Raw genomic sequence first — 18,206 nt, forward strand, 5'->3', positions numbered from 1 at the left:
GCTCAGATTTCAGTTTAGCCTTGTAACTTAATCATGACACTATAATTTCTACATGTTCTCTTAAGCTAAACTTTCAATCCATTTACATGGCATCCTGATTTCCTTAAGAAGCACAAACAGATTCTTTCTATTTGTCATACTGATTTTGATATGTTGTCAAACTGGTTGAAAGATCATAAATAGAACAGGCATATATAGGGAATACCATGGTAAACATCATTTTCATATAAATGCCAGAACAAAAAACATTCAAGGTGGAAGGTAAGTCTTGGATCTGCTGATAACCTGGTTTGTTTTCTGCAAATTCAGGAGAGACTCTTTTTACAAATCCTTTTCTTCTGGCTTTGCTCTTACAAGAAAACATTCTCTAACCTGAGAATTTCTTCAACTTATCTATGTTAAGTGGCTCAAGTATAGCTAAGAGGCACCCATTGAACTTTTCTATACAGGAGATGATAAGTTCATATCCAATGCTTTCCTCTCTTTTAAGCTTATTATAATTGATGGACCCTTTCCACTGAGCTAAGGCCAGTTGCAATCATAGATCTGAATTTTGCAGAAGTATTATTAAAAAGAATTTGATGGGCAAGTTTTTGATCAGTGGTAGGTTACTTCAATGAGATTAATCTGATCAGCATAAGTTAGTGAGGAGCCTTCATGGCCAATTCCTGTGGAGACATTCCACATTCCCACATGAAGTTGGTGAGGGTCCTCCCAACAGACCCCCTACCCTACCGTCACTTATACTCATTATTCAAGCTATTTACATCTAACAACAGCTGGGCCCTTGGATTTACAAGCTACATTTTTCTCCATCATTATTAATTGATTTTGTCCCTCATATTTTAACCCCATCATCGGTAAGCAACTGTTAACGCACCATGAAGTTCATGAAAATTGAAAATAACAGTCCATCAATGAAACCAGAACCCTAAACTAAATATAATAATCTCAAATATGGTTGAAATATAACTTCAATGGTAGTTCCATCTCTTTTTTTTTTTTTTGCCTAACTTAACTGCTACAAAAACAACAAGTATTAAACATGAAGAAGCTCGCTGTGATCTAGGTCTTGTGATGTGAGTTTCTTAGATTAAGAAAAAAGCTGGTTGGTGGCATTTGTTTTTATGATGCCCTAGTTTGGCAAACATTGTCACTCATATAATCCATTCAATATATCCATGCAAATATTCTTTGCCTGGAAAACAGAGGTCTTTTTGTTAACCAGCCCCCTACCTCTTATCCTCTATGAGCTTCAAGCTATATGTAACTCATACATACCTGTAAAAGTGCATATATTTAACAGGTTTGTCCCTGAATCTGTCACAGGATATTGCAATGTATCTTTGCAGCTGGTTGCTTTGTAGTTACAGAAAGATTTGCTTTTTTGCTGCCCTTTATCCAGATTCCATACCGTTTTTGATTATGCCAAACTTGAAATGGACAGTTTCTAGTGATATTGAGACTTGGCCTTATTTTTTAATCTGTTTGCTATTTTAAAACGGATTACTGTATTGTATTTAAATTTATATATATATTTTTTTGAGATTATCAAAATTTGATATTTGATTATTAAAATTTCAGTATTATATCAACAGATCATATTCATAAATTTACATTTTTTAGTATAATGTCTAAGAGCTTCTGCAATTGTTTATTCCAAGTTTGATCTAATATTAATATTTTTATATTTGTTTCAAAATTCTCTGATCAGATAGTCGGTCAAGATGACTTTGATTCTAATAATAAAAGGCATTCTGATAATTAATTTTTAACTAAAAAAAAGCTTGAGCCAAGAAGAATAAAAATCTATTCTTGAAATTTTATCAGATTAAAACTTAATGCCTAACATACTTTTTTAAAAAATGACAAAAGAAGTAAAGATTAGTAGTATTATTTGTGTTATTTTTTTCCTCTTTTTATTGGTTTATTACTTAAATAGAACGTTCATCAAACAACTTGATTTGATTGTTTGTTTAGAGCTGAAGACTTTTTGCCATTGAAAACTCACCAGATCCGAAGTTTTAACCTGCACGTGAAGCCTCGAAATATCACCATTCATTTGAATTACCTCCACCAAACCTTGAAAAGATTAACCTCAACCAGAATCCAAACCCCAACCCCGTTTCGCAGCCCCTCTGTTTTCTGTTATGAGTAGGCATTCTCCGTGGCGGTTATGTCACTGCGTCACATTGCCCACAAGCTGTCGCCGATGGCTTGCATTCTTTTGTGATACATTGTCTCTCTTCTATCCAAATCCTTTTCTTTATATAAATATATATATATATATATATATATATATATATATATACTTGCAAATTCATCTTTATTAAGTCAGCTTTCTGATTCATTCTCTTCTTTCATCGTAGTAACAACTAGTTTCCCTGGAAAAAAAGGTCTGAAAAAGTTAAGAGAACAAAGCAAAATCCCATTTCTCCTCCTTAGAGATTGACCAGAGATGTTACATGGTTTGCACTTCCTGGAAAGCTGTACCTTTAACGGGATGGACATGACACTGCTTGAGAGACAACAAGCAAGGTTGAAATGGTTGCAGCAGCTAAATAATGTGGTCCAAAATAATAATCCTGTTGAGTTTTGTGGAACTTCAGTGCCTCAGTTTCAGGGTTTGCTTGGAGGCATTTTAGGTAATCGACAGTTAGTTGAGCTGGAAAAGCCAGAAATTTATCTGGTTAGTGATTTGTGAACTTTTCAGCAGCTGGACCAGAGTTTGGTGCCAGTAAGATGGATTTGGTGCCGCCAGAGGCTGCTGCAGGTTACTGTATTGTCGTACTTCTAGCTGTCAGATGACAGCTTTCCAGACTGCGGTTACGAAAGAGGAAGGAGATGATGTGATTTTGGAGAAAATGGAGTCCACCACTGGCAGAGAGAGCTTTAACAAGAGAAAAGCAGAGGTTTGTTACTGTGTCTTCACTCAATTTTTTTCACTTTTTGAGTTGTAGCTTCTTAGAAGAATGAATTATGAACTTTTGAATAAATTTAATCATTTTGACGCATTGGTTTTTCTTTGATTAAAGAAAGAAACCATGTATGAATTGTGATAAATTTGATTCAGTTGCCTCCAGCACAGAGGGGATAAGAGTAAAGTCTAGTGAATTACTAGATCAAAGCAGTTGTAGTAGTCATTTAAGGCATTTGACTTTTGTTGTACAGGCTGTTGCAGACCATAAGTGCAAAGATAAGAGGATTAAAGGAGAAGTGGAAGGGGAACCTGAGGTGAAAACGAAATACAGTGCAGAAGTTTCCAGAAATTCTTCGAAGGAGAACTCCAAGGCTTCAGAGGTTCAGAAGCCAGATTACATTCATGTAAGGGCACGTAGTGGCCAGGCTACTGACAGTCACAGCTTGGCAGAAAGAGTAAGTAGGAAAATATTTTGAATTCTGAGTTTTACTTGCTAAGGAAAATTACTGTAATCTTAACTGATATGACCTTAATATGTCTGTAAAGGCCAGAAGGGAAAGGATTAGTAAGAAGATGAAATGCTTGCAAGATTTGGTCCCCGGTAGCAATAAAATCACAGGCAAAGCTGGAATTCTTGATGAAATAATCAACTATGTTCAATCTCTCCAAAGACAAATTGAGGTAAGATAGACAGATCGATCTTATTAGCCTTTATTATTTTAGCACATCTTTCTGTTAACTTGTCAGGTTACTTGCAGTTCTTGTCTATGAAGCTTGCTGCTGTAAATCCAAGTGTAGGATTCAATGTTGACAACCTACCTGTGAAAGAGGTAAGAAAACAGCTTCCTGGATTGTCCTTTCTCACTGATCATTGGAGGAAATGGATAACAAGTGACTTCTTCTATGACTGACTTGTGCTTAAAATAATCATGCAATGAAGTTTCCTGCTTATGTCGCCAATTTTCTAGCAGCCGCTAAGTCACCAGCAATGGCCAATTTGGCCTCCCTTCTGTTGAATCCATTGCAAAAAGAAGCTGTAAATTGCATGCTAGATGCGACAATGCGCCCTCCGCTAACAGCAAATGAAGGAATTGCAAGTGCTTGTATGTCTAACCCAGAACAAGCTCTCAGCTCATTCTGCATCACTGTAATTATTCCTATCTGTTGTTTTAACTACTCTTATTCCCTGCTATGATTTTTGACCTTTTGTTATGTCTTACATGCCTCAAAATGATATTGCAGCAACTGCAACCATATTCAACTTGGAATACAGACCCTCAAGGTCTTTACATTGCGTACAATATGGGGTTTCATTAAGAATGATCAACTAATTTTTGTCTCCAACATCAACAGGTAGCTCTTGCAATCTCTCTTTCTGTTATTTTCCCGTCCAATTCCTCTCTGTATATAAACTTTTCTAATGTGATTTGAAAATGATAATCCCCTTCTTCATTAGTCATTAGACTTGCAGGATATATTTGTTTTTTGTTTGTCCATTCTCCCACCTTGAAAAAACATCTGCCTCATTACCTGCTAAGTTTGTTGTTTACTTGTTTTCTGCAGATACTATTCCTGGAATAATATCAAACTTTAAGATGATTATCACCCTCTTACAGGATTTAGTTCAAAGATTCTGATAGTTACCATTGCTGAAATCCTAGCAGTATCAAGATGGAGATTTTGTTTACACTATTCACCATCTTACAGGATTATTACTATGATTCCAATGAACTGTTCTTCATGTATAGTCCAATATTCTAATAAATGCCATCCATATGATTAATCACAAGATTTTCCATATTTCCACTGTATAATGACTAGAGATATCTTTCTTGTGTGTGTGTGTGTGTGTTTGGCCAATATAATGAACATGGATATGTCTTTAGCCTGTGAAACTGACGAGAGAAGGTGGACAGGACTACACTGAGATTGCCATAAAAAAATAGAAAAAAACTGATAGGAATAGAAAATGTCATCGGCGGCATTCAGTTGGAAACTTCAAAATCATTGTGGATTTGTGGGGGCAAGAAAGATAGATGATAGATGTCAGAAATGGCCCAGCTGCCACCCAATTTGTGCCTCATTGGATAAGCTTTGTCAGTTTGCAGAACAAGAAGCAAAGACGAGTTCAATCAGATACAACACCCGAAATTCTTGATCATCACGGAGGCCGCAAGCTGTTTTCTCCAATTGCTCCTGGTTGGTTCATCCATCTACCTTTCCAATATCAATTCACAGTTGAATAAAAATTGGTTTTGCAATTGCTCCTGGTTGGCTCACGTTTATTTACCACAAACATCATCAGAAGCAGCTATTATATCTAAGAATTTGACTTTAATTATAAGTTGGACTAAAGTAATGTATTATGTTTTGTAATAAAAATTTAAGAATGTTTTGACTCTTAACACAAAATTTTGGTTTTTTTTATTTTTATTTTTTACATGGGTCTGTTAATACAAATTTTTTTTTTTTTTTGTTAACAAAAAGTTTTTTCTTATCAATTGTATCAAACTTTGTTGGCATCACAATGCAAAATTTGAACCTATAATTAGAAATTTTCAACTTGATTAAAATTAAACCACTTCATATAAAAAATGTAAGGGGGTTAACCATAAATTAAAAGGCAAAAGTCTTTAAACCTTCGATTTTGTAAATTTTCTTTCAAATTTTAAAATAAGAAAAAAAAAAATGGAGGTAGTAATAAAATTTAGTGAAATGTAGTAAACATTACTCCTTGTTCATGCCTTGAAAATTATTAAAACAAATGCAATTTCTTAAAAACGAAAATCAAATATGTAATCCTGTTCGTATCTTTAAAATTAATGTTGATAATTTAAAATTCGTTAAAATAGATAACATAAATATAATATAAATAAAAAATATAAAAATAATATGAATATAAAATTTTAATAATAATATTAATTAAAAAATATTTTATTTTTTTCATATAAATATAAATTATGATCCATAATATTTTTATAAAATATAATATAAGAATATTCGAATAACCGAGAATATTCAAAATCTTCTGTATTGTTAACCTAATATAAAGGATCAAAATTAGGGTTTTCATTTTTTTAAAAAATGGCTACAGAATCTTTGGAGTTAGAAGAAGAAGGGAAGATTATAGGAGGAAATCAACATCTAATAGTCGACGATGACCTTAGAGAAATGGGCAAAAAAGCAGCTTGGAGTGTCAGCTCTTGTAAAACTGGCAATGGCGTCTCTTCTCTCCGTGACGACAATCTTGAAAACTATTGGCAGTTAAACACAGTAATCTCTTTCAAATTTTGACTCCATTTTTTCTCTCAGTTCTCACTTCTTTTAAATTATTTTGAGTGGCTTTCAGATCAGATGGAGCACAGCCTCATTTAGTTAACATTCAGTTCCAGAAGAAGGTTAAGTTGCAAGTATGTGGAAATTTTGCTTTGGGTTGATTTTTTTTTTTCACAAAATTTTTATTTTTATTGAATTTTGATGATGGGTTTTTGACAATTTGTGGGCTTTGTTTCTGGGTTTTTGAAGTTAGTTGTACTTTATATGGATTTCAAGCTTGATGAGAGCTACACACCAAGTAAGATCTCTATTCGAGCTGGTGATGGCTTCCATAACTTGAAGGTATAATCTGTAATCTTCAGTTTTACATTTAGAATTGTGGACTCTTACCAGGTTGGTTATTTTGTATGTGAATGTTTTCTATAGGAGATTAAAACTGTGGAACTTGTCAAGCCGACTGGTTGGATTTATCTTTCATTATCTGGAAATGATCCTCGGTGAGTTGCAATTGGCAACATTGTTGCAGTTCAACTGTTTATGCTATTAATTTTTGAAGTATTTGGTTTGATCATGTTTCTTTTGTTGGCTATTGGTGCAATGTTGTTAATCATGATCACTGACTGTTTGTTCTTTATTAGCAGATCAAAAGACTAGTTTATTTCTTCACAAAAAAGCTTGAAACTTCTTTGCTACATATTGGTTTAGGTCCCTGGTAATTATTCCAATTATTTCCTTTTTAGGTTGATTGATAATAAAACGCAACCTCAAAAATGATCATCAATTAATTCCTATTCTAAGTACTGACTAGCATTTGTGTTTGGTTTATGTTGAGTGCCATTGAAGACATAGTATGGATCGAAACAAATAGAGACGTATCAGAATTTCATATGCTTGCTTCTTAAGTTTCAGTGACAATGTTAATAGTTAGTACTATATTGCTATACACTGTTAGTTAATATCAACAGTTTGTAACTAGATCAGAAAAGTGCATATACTAGCTAATTATTGAGGAAAATTATATTCGGCATAGGGAGATTTATCTTGGCACTGATTAATCAAAATGTCTTGCAGTGAAACTTTTGTCAATACCTTTATGCTGCAAATTGCGGTTTTGTCAAATCACCTCAATGGGAGGGACACTCATGTGCGCCAGATCAAAGTTTATGGACCTCGACCGTCTGTACAATAGATCCTTACATCTTTCTGTTCATCAGTTTTTTAATCACAAATTTTCTAATTTAAACCTTTTTGTTGTTTAAATGCTCTCTTGCAGGAATCCTATTCCACACCAACCATTCCAATTTACCTCTAGGGAATTCATTACATACTCCACTGTGAGATAATAAGTGTGACCTGAGTTGGGGTAGTAAAGGACATGGAATTTGAAATGCGGAATCTAGTCTCAGATTGAAGAGAACTAAGCATGTTGCTGAAAGCAACCATATAGTATTTCTTTAGCGCTAAGGGGAGTTTCTCAGAGGAATGTAAATCTATAACATGATGACGGTTTTATAGAGGTGGCATTGTCGGGTTTTCACTCCTTTGTGATTGTGCTGATCAGATGGTTTAAAACTTGCTTGGATAGTCTCCCTTTTTAGGTTCTTTCCCCATCTTTTTTTCGAATGTCTGGACATTTTGACATTCTATTATTTGAGTAAAGGCAATAGATATTTGGATTTGTCACTCTGCAACCAATTATTGTTGTCCTTGTTCCTGTATCTTACCTTGTATGTCAACAGTTAAAGTTCACATTTCCAAGGGAAAAGAAATGAACTTGCCACGGTTTGGCTTGGTCTGGTCAGGTTACCTTGAAATCTTATTATCATTTGAAATATTGGAGATGTGATATAGATTCCAAGGTGTGAATGCATGTTCCCGAATTTACTGGAAACACCAGGATAAAGGCTGCTGTATCAATTCTAAAGAATGAGACATCAAGGACATTTAGAAACATTCCAAGACCTGAGATTCAAATCATGCGGTATCTAGGTTTCAAATATGATACATTTACCAATTTCAGCATTTGCATGTGTTATGGTAACTCGTTTTCTAGAAGCTGCTCCTGGTATTGCTTTAGTGGGCCAGCTGATTCTATATATATCACCACGTGAATATTCAGGTCATACATCTGCTATTGTTACTACGGATCTTACAAGTTGGTGAAGGCCTTGATTCCTTTCCCCTTCGGGTGTGGCTTTGGCTGGGACGATACTTTTAATGTAAGGGAAATAATTGCAACTACCATTACTTGATAGAGGAAAAGCAAGCATCAAACCCCCTCAAACTTGGTGTTTTCCTATTTGGCACGAGTAATGAGAGCTGAACTTTGACCAAGACAGATGCTAAAGCAACAAGTAGGTACGAGCGGAGTATGTGTCAAGTAAAGAAGTGCCTAAGTATTACATCAAGCATGCATGCTTAATGAAAAATAATATTAGATATAGGTAAATGGCGGTTAATTTCGTTTTGATTCTAAGGTATGATCAAACAACATACGAGTCAGATTGCATGATCAGAAAAGCTTCCATTAGAACATAATACAGGAAGCATTCCAGAGGAGAAAGATGTGTATCTCTTATCAACATGCTATCATTCACAGGCCAATTTGGGATAAAGCTACTCTGGTAAATTTCGGAAGCTTGGAAACATGGAAGGGTAATAATAATCCATGGCAACACCAATGATGTGCATCTTCGATCAGTGGTGATCATTCACAAGCTGGTTTGGTGTCAAAGCTGCTTAGGCAGATTGCAAAGGCTTGGAAAGCAGATAGAGGGTATCGATAATCCATGGTGAAGATGTCTTTGCCAATTTTTCCAAACTGTAAGATTACCTTCTCTTGCTCTTCATATGATACATTATGTGACGGCTCAACAGCTGCAACAAGCTGGAAATTCTTAACAGAGGCCACTGTCACACGCCCCTTGAAGTTAAGGCACCAGCACTGTAACTGTTCATGCCATCTAGGAGCCTTGTTTTTAAGGGTTAATGGATCTCCTGAGCCCAGGGAGAATACTGGTGTGGCGGGGAGGCTCGGGGAGCTTGTGTCTAGCACTGGTTCCTTTCCTTTTGAACCGGGTAAGGGAGAAAGTTGTTCATCAAAGGATTTTGGGAATGCTGATGTTGTTGGGGTAATGCCCCCTTCTTGAACAGCAGAGACAGGAATTGAGTGCAAAATGCAATGCATTCTCCTTGGTCCTCGTGTTCGCAGAACATTGAGCTCATAGGTAACGGTACCTATGCTGTAGTTACAAGCAGGTAATCTTGGAGACACCCGCTTAGAGTGAAATCTACGATTTGATCGGGTATATGATGGGATTATTGAGTCACACGGAGGTTGGCTGTCATATATGGTGAACTTGGTACCTAAAAAATTAGACCTGAAAAGAATTTTAATATGTCATCGTAGACATCAAGACAGAATAATCAGCCAAAAATAAGAAATCTAAATGCGAACTTGCCTTAGTTTACCAACATACGTATTGCTGGCCCTAGAAAAATCATCTGCAACCAAAGATACAATAAAGTCTGTGCATGTTGCCCTTCTGACCTTTCTTGCTGCCAACAGCAATTTATCACTCTCTCCCTCAGCTGTAAATCAAAAAAGCAACACAAGTGAATACCTCTTGAAAAGTGACGAAGCATCATAAAAGTGATACCTTCAATGAGGTTTTTAAGTTTTGAATATGTTATTTGGCTAAAAGAATGTAAAAAAACAACATAACTACAAAGCCGAGTAACCCTCGGAGCAAAATTTTTTTCCAGATAAGAATGGCAAGTATAAATGCACATCAGTCATGCATAATAGTAACTACGGACATCAGAACAAGATGACTTACAAGGCACTAGACCATAGAACAAAAGATATGTAGAAGTTGCTCTGTCCCTTCTAATATAGCATTGAATTGGGGACTCACGAGGACCCGGCTGTTAATAAACACAAAGAGAATATATAAACAATCTTTTAGAAGGAAGAATAAGAAAATAGCCACTCCCCTTACTTAAGGACACAGGCATGAGATTTATTGTTGAATGTGTAGCATACACACGGGTTAGGAAAATTTAGACTTAGCTTTATATGCATGCATTCCAAAGTTCTTAATATGAAAATTATACATTCATCTATTAGCCAGTGTTCATCTCAACATACACCTTAGAAATATTGATTTCAAGACAAATACGTTCTTGACAAAAGTGCATGCAACCAATATATCTGCGCAAAGTTGTTGAGTTTTTTCCTCCCCTTGACGTAAATTTAGCTAAAATCTAAATATCCAATAGTTCATTCTCAAGGGATCAAAATGACATATTTTCCAATAAGGAAAGAGCATAACCTGCTTCAATGAGATGGGAAATGTGAGCATTCCACATTGCTCAGGAGTCTTCACAATCTCCTTTGTAATTTCCCTCCAAGACCTACAAACTGCAGCACAAAAAACAACAACAGCTCGAGCAGGCCAAGCTGTCTCACTCCCTTCAACCCTCTGGATGATATCTAAGAGCAATTCAGTCGGTAGATTCGCCCACGGGCTCTGTTCTGCCAATTCAGATTCGCGTGGTGCTTGATCAGGAGCAACATGGGTTCTAGTCCGGCTACGCCAAGGCTTGCTTTCCCCTTCTCTCTTTGATATGTTCCCAATCCCATCCTTAATCTCCTTGAACATACTCTTTAATGGCATCTTTTATAAGCATACTACATCCAATCTCTCAATATTCAACTGCAAATATATAACAAAAACACCAAAAAAGAAAATTCAACTTTCTCCACTATTAAAATCTCAGCTCCATTACAAGCAAAGTTTCATCAAACCAACCTCCATAATAAAAATATTGAAACTTTACTCAATTAACACCCAGAAAACAAAAAACAAACAAAACCCAAGATCAACAATCAATAAATGATGTAAAAAATGTAGAAAAATGAATCTCTTTTTATCTGAATCATCAACCAAAAAAAAGTTTAAAACTTGAGATTCTGAGAAGAAAAAAGATTATGTAACCAGTTCTAAGCTAACCGGTTCAAATCAACCCAGAACTGAACCAGCTCAGATGCATCCCAACGTTCTTAGGGACCAAAGTTCAACCAACACCACGAACAAACAATAAAGATCAGATCAGAATGAAAGAAAGAAATACTTAAAAATGTTTTCTGTAAACAAAAAAAAAGGTGCCAACTTTTCTTTTTATTAGTGGGAATCCTAAGATGGCCACGTCATTGCCAACGCCGGTGCCACTACCACCACCATCAGCGCCGACGTTCTATACTTCCCGCCACCACCACCGCCATCACCGCCAGTTTTCTCTCCAAATCAGTAAGTCACAGCTCTCTTGCTCGTAGGACAAAAGCTCTTTCACTCGAAACAGATCCAAAGTCTATCTCTTTGTTTGGTGTTTTTGGTAATATAAATAATAATAATTAAAAAAAATACTCTTTTGTCGTTTATTTTTTTAATTAGGGTCCGTTACAAAGTAATCTTTTGATTAATTATTTTAATGGAGGATATTTCACAATCTTTTCACTCGGACTGACGATCATTTAGTCAAAAAAGCAAGTTGATGAAGACACGTGGCAATTAATCATGTATTTATGGAGATACGTATTTTTCTACCCACCCATTAGTATTTGATGGGAGACCTTAAAAAAAAAAAATCAATTTCCTACTAATAATTTTATAAAATAAAAAATAGGATGAGTATATATCGATTCTAATCAATTTCATCGACTGAAATTGCGGTTATATTCGTTTAATTTCGATAATGTTCAATTAAAAAAAAGTCTTATGAAATTTAAAATTTTTTTTTTAAGCATCTAATTCAATTATTACAGTCAAAAAATGTTGTACAAAACGATTTAATCAAATCAAATCGAGTTAATATAATAAAAAAATTATTATTTAAAATTTAGTTTGAATTTTTTTAAATTTTAAATTTTAAATTTGAATTCAACTTAAAATAAAAATTAAGATATTTAAATTCACTAAATTAAATTTATTTATTAAACAAAAAAATTTGATTCCCATTCTCGACTTCAAAACTCTATTATTTATGTTAAAATTCAAGTTTGAACTCGAATTTATATATATATATAATAAAATAATAATTTTTTAATTAAAATAATAAAAATATTTATTAAAATAAAAAAATTCGATTAAATTTGTAAATTATTTGAAGTGAAATATTAAAAAATTCGAATTTAATTTATTTAATAAATTAAATTATTCGAAATTTGAGTTCGATTTGATAATAATTAATTCAAATTTAAATCTTATTCAAATCAAATCTGAATAATTTATAAATATTAATATATAATTTAGATCTCTAATTATATATATTTTATATAAATAAATATTAAATTTATCTGATTCAAACTCAAATTTTAAAAATTCAAGCTCCTCTTCGAGTTCGAGTTGATAAAAGATATAGTACCTGTTTTTTATTAACAGTTGAATTACCCAAGTTTGTCTTAAAATTTATGAAAATTTAAGTGTTAGTTAAGGTGATAAAATCCTAGGAAAAAAACAGGCAAAGGTAATAATTAAGCCACTGCAATTTTTAAAAAAGGGCTGAGGAAATAGTTTCTATAATGTAAAATTCAAAATTTCAATTTTGAATGCATGCGACAAGATAAAAAACAAAAGTTCAAATTGGCATCTATAGATACAAACAATTAAAGAAAATCCGAAAGTCCCAAAAATTTCTCCGATTTGTCTTCCATTATTCCTCAAATAATCGAAAATGTGTGGTTGGTTTATTGAACCAAATCCAAGCCCCATGGACAGGAGACAATGGCCGGCGTGGCCTAGCCAGTAGCCATCACCCCCAGTGAAAAACCGCGGCAGCCTGAGCCAGCCTTGGCCCTTGCGTGAGGGTGTATCTGGTTTTACCATCGTTAAAGAATGATAATGATTGACAATGAATCAAATTTGATTTGATTTTTTAAAATAATATATAATATTATAAAATTTTAAATTTAATCTAAATTTAAGTTGATTTTTTTAAAATTAATATTATTTAAATTAAATTTTAGAGATTCAATTCATTGATTTTTAAATTTAAATTTTTTAATTTTAAAAATATATAAAATTTAATAAAAATATATAATTTAATTCAATTTTTTAATTTTTTATATTTTAATTTAAAATTAATTAAATTTAAATCAATTCACCTTAATGAATATTATAATTTTGAATCGAATTTAAAATTTTTTTTTCTCACCTCTGCCTATCCAGATTAGAGTCAACTGAAATTATATGATCTACCGCATACGTGGACACTGGAGGCCCACGAAAGAACCTAGCTCTGTAGTTTTAGTAGGGTCAAAGGTTTGACTCATGGGAAGAAGACTACAATCAGTGCTGGAGTACCAAGTCAGATAAGAGCCCAGCTGGTCCACCAAATGCACTTGCTGGAGCCCATTCCCAGTGGTTAGTAGGCTTAATTGTTTCTCCCTGCATGATTTCTTAATTTTTGGTGGACCAAATTTGCTTAACCTAGCAACTTTATCCGTTCACAAGTTTCTAGCAAAAGCAGAGTCAGCTTCTTCAACTTCAATTATTCTTTTTTTTTTCCTACAAATAAACGGTAGCAACGTCTTGGCTGTAGGTTCAAGGAATGAAAGGGCGGAAACAGTAGTAAACCCACGAGGCCTGTCATTAGAGTGGAGACAAGGAAGAGATAACGACTGCATCAGTTACATGCACGTTTAATGGCAAAGAAAAATCATCATTTTCCGTGCCTCGCTTAGATGCCCAAGTTTTTTCGTTGATTGTGAATCCCATGTCTCTCCTTTCATGCTTATGGATTCTCTCGAATAAGTGTATTTTGTAAGATTAAGAATTAGTTCTATGAAGGGGACTGCTCATTGCTCAAGCTTGAATCTCCTCATTTTGTGTGAAAATTAATTTGGGTTGGCTGTTTTCGATAAGGTTAGGCACCCCATTCCCTGGTTGCTAACTCTTCCCCTACTGTCGCTGCCACCTTGGAATTGACATGCCATATGGCCATGAGCAAATCTTTCCACTGGAAGAGGTATTTTTGGAACTTGTAATAATATAATATAGTAGTAATGTTGAAGTTCAAAATTGAGAGGAACAAGCAATTTTCATCAACAAATCAACATAATATACGAGTATTTTCGTCTTCTTTTGCAGAATTTTATAAATTTTCATAAAAAAATCCCAAATATAAGTTTAAATCCTGTATACAATTACACTGCTGTCTTTGTTGCTTAATCTTGACAAAGCTGTAGGAAAACAAACTTGTTTTGCAAAAAGCGACAAAACCCATGTCTGAAATCTGTCATTTTAAAGTTATGGCTATTGATTAAGGAGGGAACTAAACATCTTTCATTTAAGTTTTGTCTGAAAGTTCTTTGACTGTTTATGTCAATCTTTGTTCTCAATTTCTCATTAATCCTCTTGAGCTATATATACTTTTAGTGCCCTCAGGTCTGCAATTTTTCTTCCTTATCCTTTTGGTCTGGTCGGTTGCTATTCATTTTTGAAAAACAGAAGAACAAAGGTTATAATTTATTTGATTGAAAGATCAAAGATAAATTTAATTTTCCTCACTGTTTTTATATTGTCAAAGTTGAATCACATCAAATTGTGTAATCATGCATGTGATTTTGTCACAGGGTGGGTTGGGGAAATTGGGATAATCTGGAATCGTGTAGCTTAAACTGAAATCCTTGGAGGGTTAGTCAAATGACAACGGCCTTACCTGACCAGCTGACCTAAAATACTACGGGGTGATCGATGATTCTGTATGTTCTTCATGTAGGACAAGAAAAATATAGCTTGTCTATTAGGAAATGCATTGATCAGAAAGATTCTCCTTTAGATTATGAGATTGAGTGGGTATTTATATTTGAGATTTTGGTGTGGCAGCAATGAGCATGGGCAAGGTTGTCAAGTCCATATAATAACTCAGGCCATTTGTTACTAATTCATTGCCAGTACTACTCACTAGTGCTGAATATCATAAATCTTATACTCCATTCTTCAGTCTTTGCTATCTTCTTGCCATAGGAGTTTGTGATTTCTGTTCACTCCCCTGCTTCACATGATATGAAAGTTTTAAACCATTTAGATTTGGATATTTCTGTAGGAAAAGGAAGAGGAAGAGAAAGGGAGACGAGGGAAAGCACATGACGTTCGGTCGCCATGGACAACTTGTCTTCACATGCAATGCAATGCTTCCATTAATTCTTTAGCAGCTAGGCTACTTCTCACCTTTTGGCCACATGCCGAAGGGACCTCTGGGCTACCCATTTGCACCTTTGGCAAGTAAGCCTTGTGATTTACTGCAACTCAGTTGAGGATGCTGAGGACTATAATGCAGCAAAGAAATTTTGCTAGCAATGGCAGCTCCCTCATGATTATCCATCCGAGAACAGAGGTTCTACTTATGGACTCAGGAAATTCAAGTACTATTGCATGCTTGTCTCATTTCTTTACTTTAAGATTGATATTCCTCCGTCTTTATTTATCTGTTTTGAAAATGGTTTGGTCATAAACAATACAAAGTTTCTCTGCAAAGCATCTTAAGAAGGATATGTGTCCATAAAGAAGCAAACTGGCCTTTCAAAGAAATGCTACAAAATTCTTATAAGTAAGCCTTTCTGAATTAACTTTCTAATGGATAAACCAAGGTAAAAAGCTAGATTCTGATTTTGCCGAAGGACTCACCTCGGGCTTTGGGAAGCATCACGATATATATTCTTCTTTCTTCCTAATACCCAAAGTAAATTATAGCTGTAACTAGGATTTTACAGTTCAGGTGCATGCCATTGGCCCAATGGCCATCCTAGAACAGCAGGCCAAAACCAGTGAAAATCCTTTTAGCTTAAAGACCAAAGACTGATTACTTCAAAGGCTAGCAGCATTAGGGTAATGGTTCAACTTCCACAAGCCATTCAGTGACAAAGTCCAAGACAGGCTTCCATGACGACCAAGTTTATGATGCCCCAAATCGAGGCACTTGCTCTTTAATGTTATAAATTTTTTTGTATATTATAGTCTTATACTACAAAAACTGTAATTAGAAAGGCAGAAGCCTGGTTCAAAGTAAATTGGAACATGAATTACAAATGACGTATTCTGAAATTATAGCACAGAAAATTTTATTCACAATGTTGAAACCACCAAATAAACCAATTCTGGTCCCTCGTTAGGTACGTATTATTACAGGAGAGTTATGAATTTAGAAGAGCCAAAGCCAGAAGGAAAACAGACACAGCCAGCAATGGATAACAAATAAGAGCATTCTCCAAATTTGATACCATCTCAACCAAGCAAATCCAATGTCCATAGACGTTAATGTCAGACGACAGAATCAAAATGTTGTATCAGTCACTTTATGAAATGAGAAAAAGAGTTAAAAAAGAGTTTGATCAGAAGACAATCAGATGCACAGATTTACAGATCTAGAACCACTTAACAGCAACAAGCTACTTTAAAGAGCCCAAAATGTTGCCTGAGCTTGTGCTTCTCAAGAAGATAGCATCGAAATGATGCAAACTAGAAGTACAATCAGAGCAACAGCCCAAACCCAATAAAGCCATGCCTTCTTCTTCTTCTTCATTTGATTTGCATAGTAAAGGCTGTTGGTTCCACCATTGATATAATTCCCTGCATTGGCCACATTTTCTTCAATATCATCCATTTTTTCCCCTTGTGCCTCAACAAGAACAGCCATGTCAAGAAACACCTGATGCAGCCTTTGCAAACTTCGCTGAATATCCATCACGGCCTCATGCCTTTCCTTGCTCCTCAAATCCATTTCCACTTTCTCTGCAAATAACTGAACGTTTTCAACGCCTGAAATCGCCTTTTCAAGCACGTCTTCATTCGGTAACTCTCCAGTGGCATTATAATATCTTCTCTTGAGATCTTCTTTATGATCTAATAAAATCTTTTCCCTCAAGGCCTGAAATTCATTCATCATTTCCCTAAGCTTAACCCTCAAACCATTGGTTATTGATATCCTGGTTCGATCAACACATGTCCCTTCTTTATACACTTCTGATAATCTCCTATTGGTTGCATTGTATCTGTCGAGTGATTCAAGCCTTGCCTTGACAATCCTTGCTTTTCTTAGAATGGAAACCGTGTCTGATTCCATCCTATCTCTTAACCCCCGAAGAACTTTGGCGCTGTGAGTGGACTTAATATCTTCATTAAGGGTTTGAAGATCAAACACGAGATTGGTAATCTCTTCCATTGTGATCTTGATTGATGCCACTTCTTGGAAGAACTGAGAGAGGTTCTTTTCATCTGTGGGGTTGAGTTGGCCATGGCCTTTTTCCATATCAAGATCAGCCTCTAGGTCTTTCTCTGCCTGTTTCTTCAGTTCCACATAACTTAAGAACGACTTTGTCATTAGATCATTCATCTTTGCAAGATTTTTGCAAAAAAAAAAACAAAAAAAAAATTCCCTCCTGCAAAACAATCAAGAATAGAAAATGAAAACTTATTAAGGGAAAAAAAATGCATCAGAAATGAAAACTAACTGGCAGTAAAAGAAGAGACAAATTCAAGAAAACGATTGCAAGAATGTAATAGTCGTGAAAGTAAAGAAGCAAACCTGAAAGTGGGATTCCAAGGAAACCAAGGAGAAATCTTAGGCCTGCTCTGTTGAGTGTCAAAGCCTTCCTAAAATGCCAATAACCCTTCTCTGTCTCCCTTTTCTCTGTTTAATGGGCGAGTTTTAAAGTGAATCAGGGAACGCGATTGTGCAGTTATGGAATTTAAATTTTCGTTTAACAGAGGACAGCCGTTAGATTTTAGATGAGGCAATCAAAGTCCGCCAAAATAGGTTGCACATTAAACGCAACCGTCTAGTATCATTCATTCACAAGTTTTTTTTTTTTTTTTTTTTCTAAACTTTGTTTTCATTGGTCTTTGAGTGCCTATGCTCATAGGGAATGGCAAATTAGCTGCACATGACTTGTTAATACTAATGGTTCAATCTTTTAGTGCTATGTTGATATGACTCTTTATCTTCCTTG

The 18,206-nt window shown here is 34.8% G+C and overlaps 3 protein-coding genes and 1 pseudogene across 8 annotated transcripts; 2 read left to right on the plus strand and 2 right to left on the minus strand.

The window, feature by feature from the left end:
• Positions 1-2,458: 2,458 nt before the first annotated feature.
• On the plus strand, positions 2,459-4,709 carry LOC111317187 (transcription factor HBI1-like; annotated as a pseudogene). The gene is made up of 7 exons (XR_016333174.1): positions 2,459-2,912; positions 3,172-3,375; positions 3,467-3,601; positions 3,679-3,750; positions 3,861-4,067; positions 4,163-4,273; positions 4,484-4,709. The product of XR_016333174.1 is annotated as a transcription factor HBI1-like (transcript).
• A 1,266-nt stretch (positions 4,710-5,975) lies between these two features.
• LOC111317190 (anaphase-promoting complex subunit 10-like) lies at positions 5,976-7,887 on the plus strand. Of its 2 annotated transcripts, none has more exons than XM_089753544.1 (6): positions 5,976-6,183; positions 6,270-6,330; positions 6,446-6,538; positions 6,623-6,693; positions 7,268-7,376; positions 7,470-7,887. In XM_089753544.1, the coding sequence occupies exons 1-6, from the start codon at positions 6,005-6,007 to the stop codon at positions 7,506-7,508; spliced, it is 552 nt and encodes a 183-aa protein (XP_089609670.1). In that variant the 5' UTR covers positions 5,976-6,004; the 3' UTR covers positions 7,509-7,887. The 2 variants fall into 2 exon arrangements, with proteins under 2 accessions (XP_089609670.1, XP_022775324.1); XM_022919589.2 differs by having other exon boundaries at positions 5,983-6,183; positions 7,268-7,372.
• A 758-nt stretch (positions 7,888-8,645) lies between these two features.
• On the minus strand, positions 8,646-11,577 carry LOC111317189 (tubby-like F-box protein 5). Of its 4 annotated transcripts, XM_022919587.2 has the most exons (6): positions 11,372-11,577; positions 11,212-11,260; positions 10,531-10,914; positions 10,036-10,123; positions 9,658-9,787; positions 8,646-9,576 (listed from the first exon to the last, which is right to left on the minus strand). In XM_022919587.2, the coding sequence occupies exons 3-6, from the start codon at positions 10,873-10,875 to the stop codon at positions 8,904-8,906; spliced, it is 1,236 nt and encodes a 411-aa protein (XP_022775322.2). In that variant the 5' UTR covers positions 10,876-10,914; positions 11,212-11,260; positions 11,372-11,577; the 3' UTR covers positions 8,646-8,903. The 4 variants fall into 4 exon arrangements, with proteins under 4 accessions (XP_022775322.2, XP_089609668.1, XP_089609667.1 ...); XM_089753542.1 differs by lacking the exon at positions 11,212-11,260; XM_089753541.1 differs by having other exon boundaries at positions 11,212-11,577.
• A 4,941-nt stretch (positions 11,578-16,518) lies between these two features.
• Positions 16,519-17,893, minus strand: LOC149512036 (syntaxin-112-like). Its single transcript, XM_089753546.1, has 2 exons — positions 17,783-17,893; positions 16,519-17,636 (listed from the first exon to the last, which is right to left on the minus strand). Exon 2 carries the CDS (start codon positions 17,588-17,590, stop codon positions 16,688-16,690), a length of 903 nt encoding a protein of 300 aa, XP_089609672.1. The 5' UTR covers positions 17,591-17,636; positions 17,783-17,893; the 3' UTR covers positions 16,519-16,687.
• Between the last annotated feature and the right edge of the window lie 313 nt (positions 17,894-18,206).

The sequence above is a fragment of the Durio zibethinus genome, chromosome 24 (genome assembly GCF_047325235.1).
Source record: "Durio zibethinus cultivar Kanyao isolate XHJ-2024 chromosome 24, ASM4732523v1, whole genome shotgun sequence".
NCBI classification, from domain to species: domain Eukaryota; kingdom Viridiplantae; phylum Streptophyta; class Magnoliopsida; order Malvales; family Malvaceae; genus Durio; species Durio zibethinus.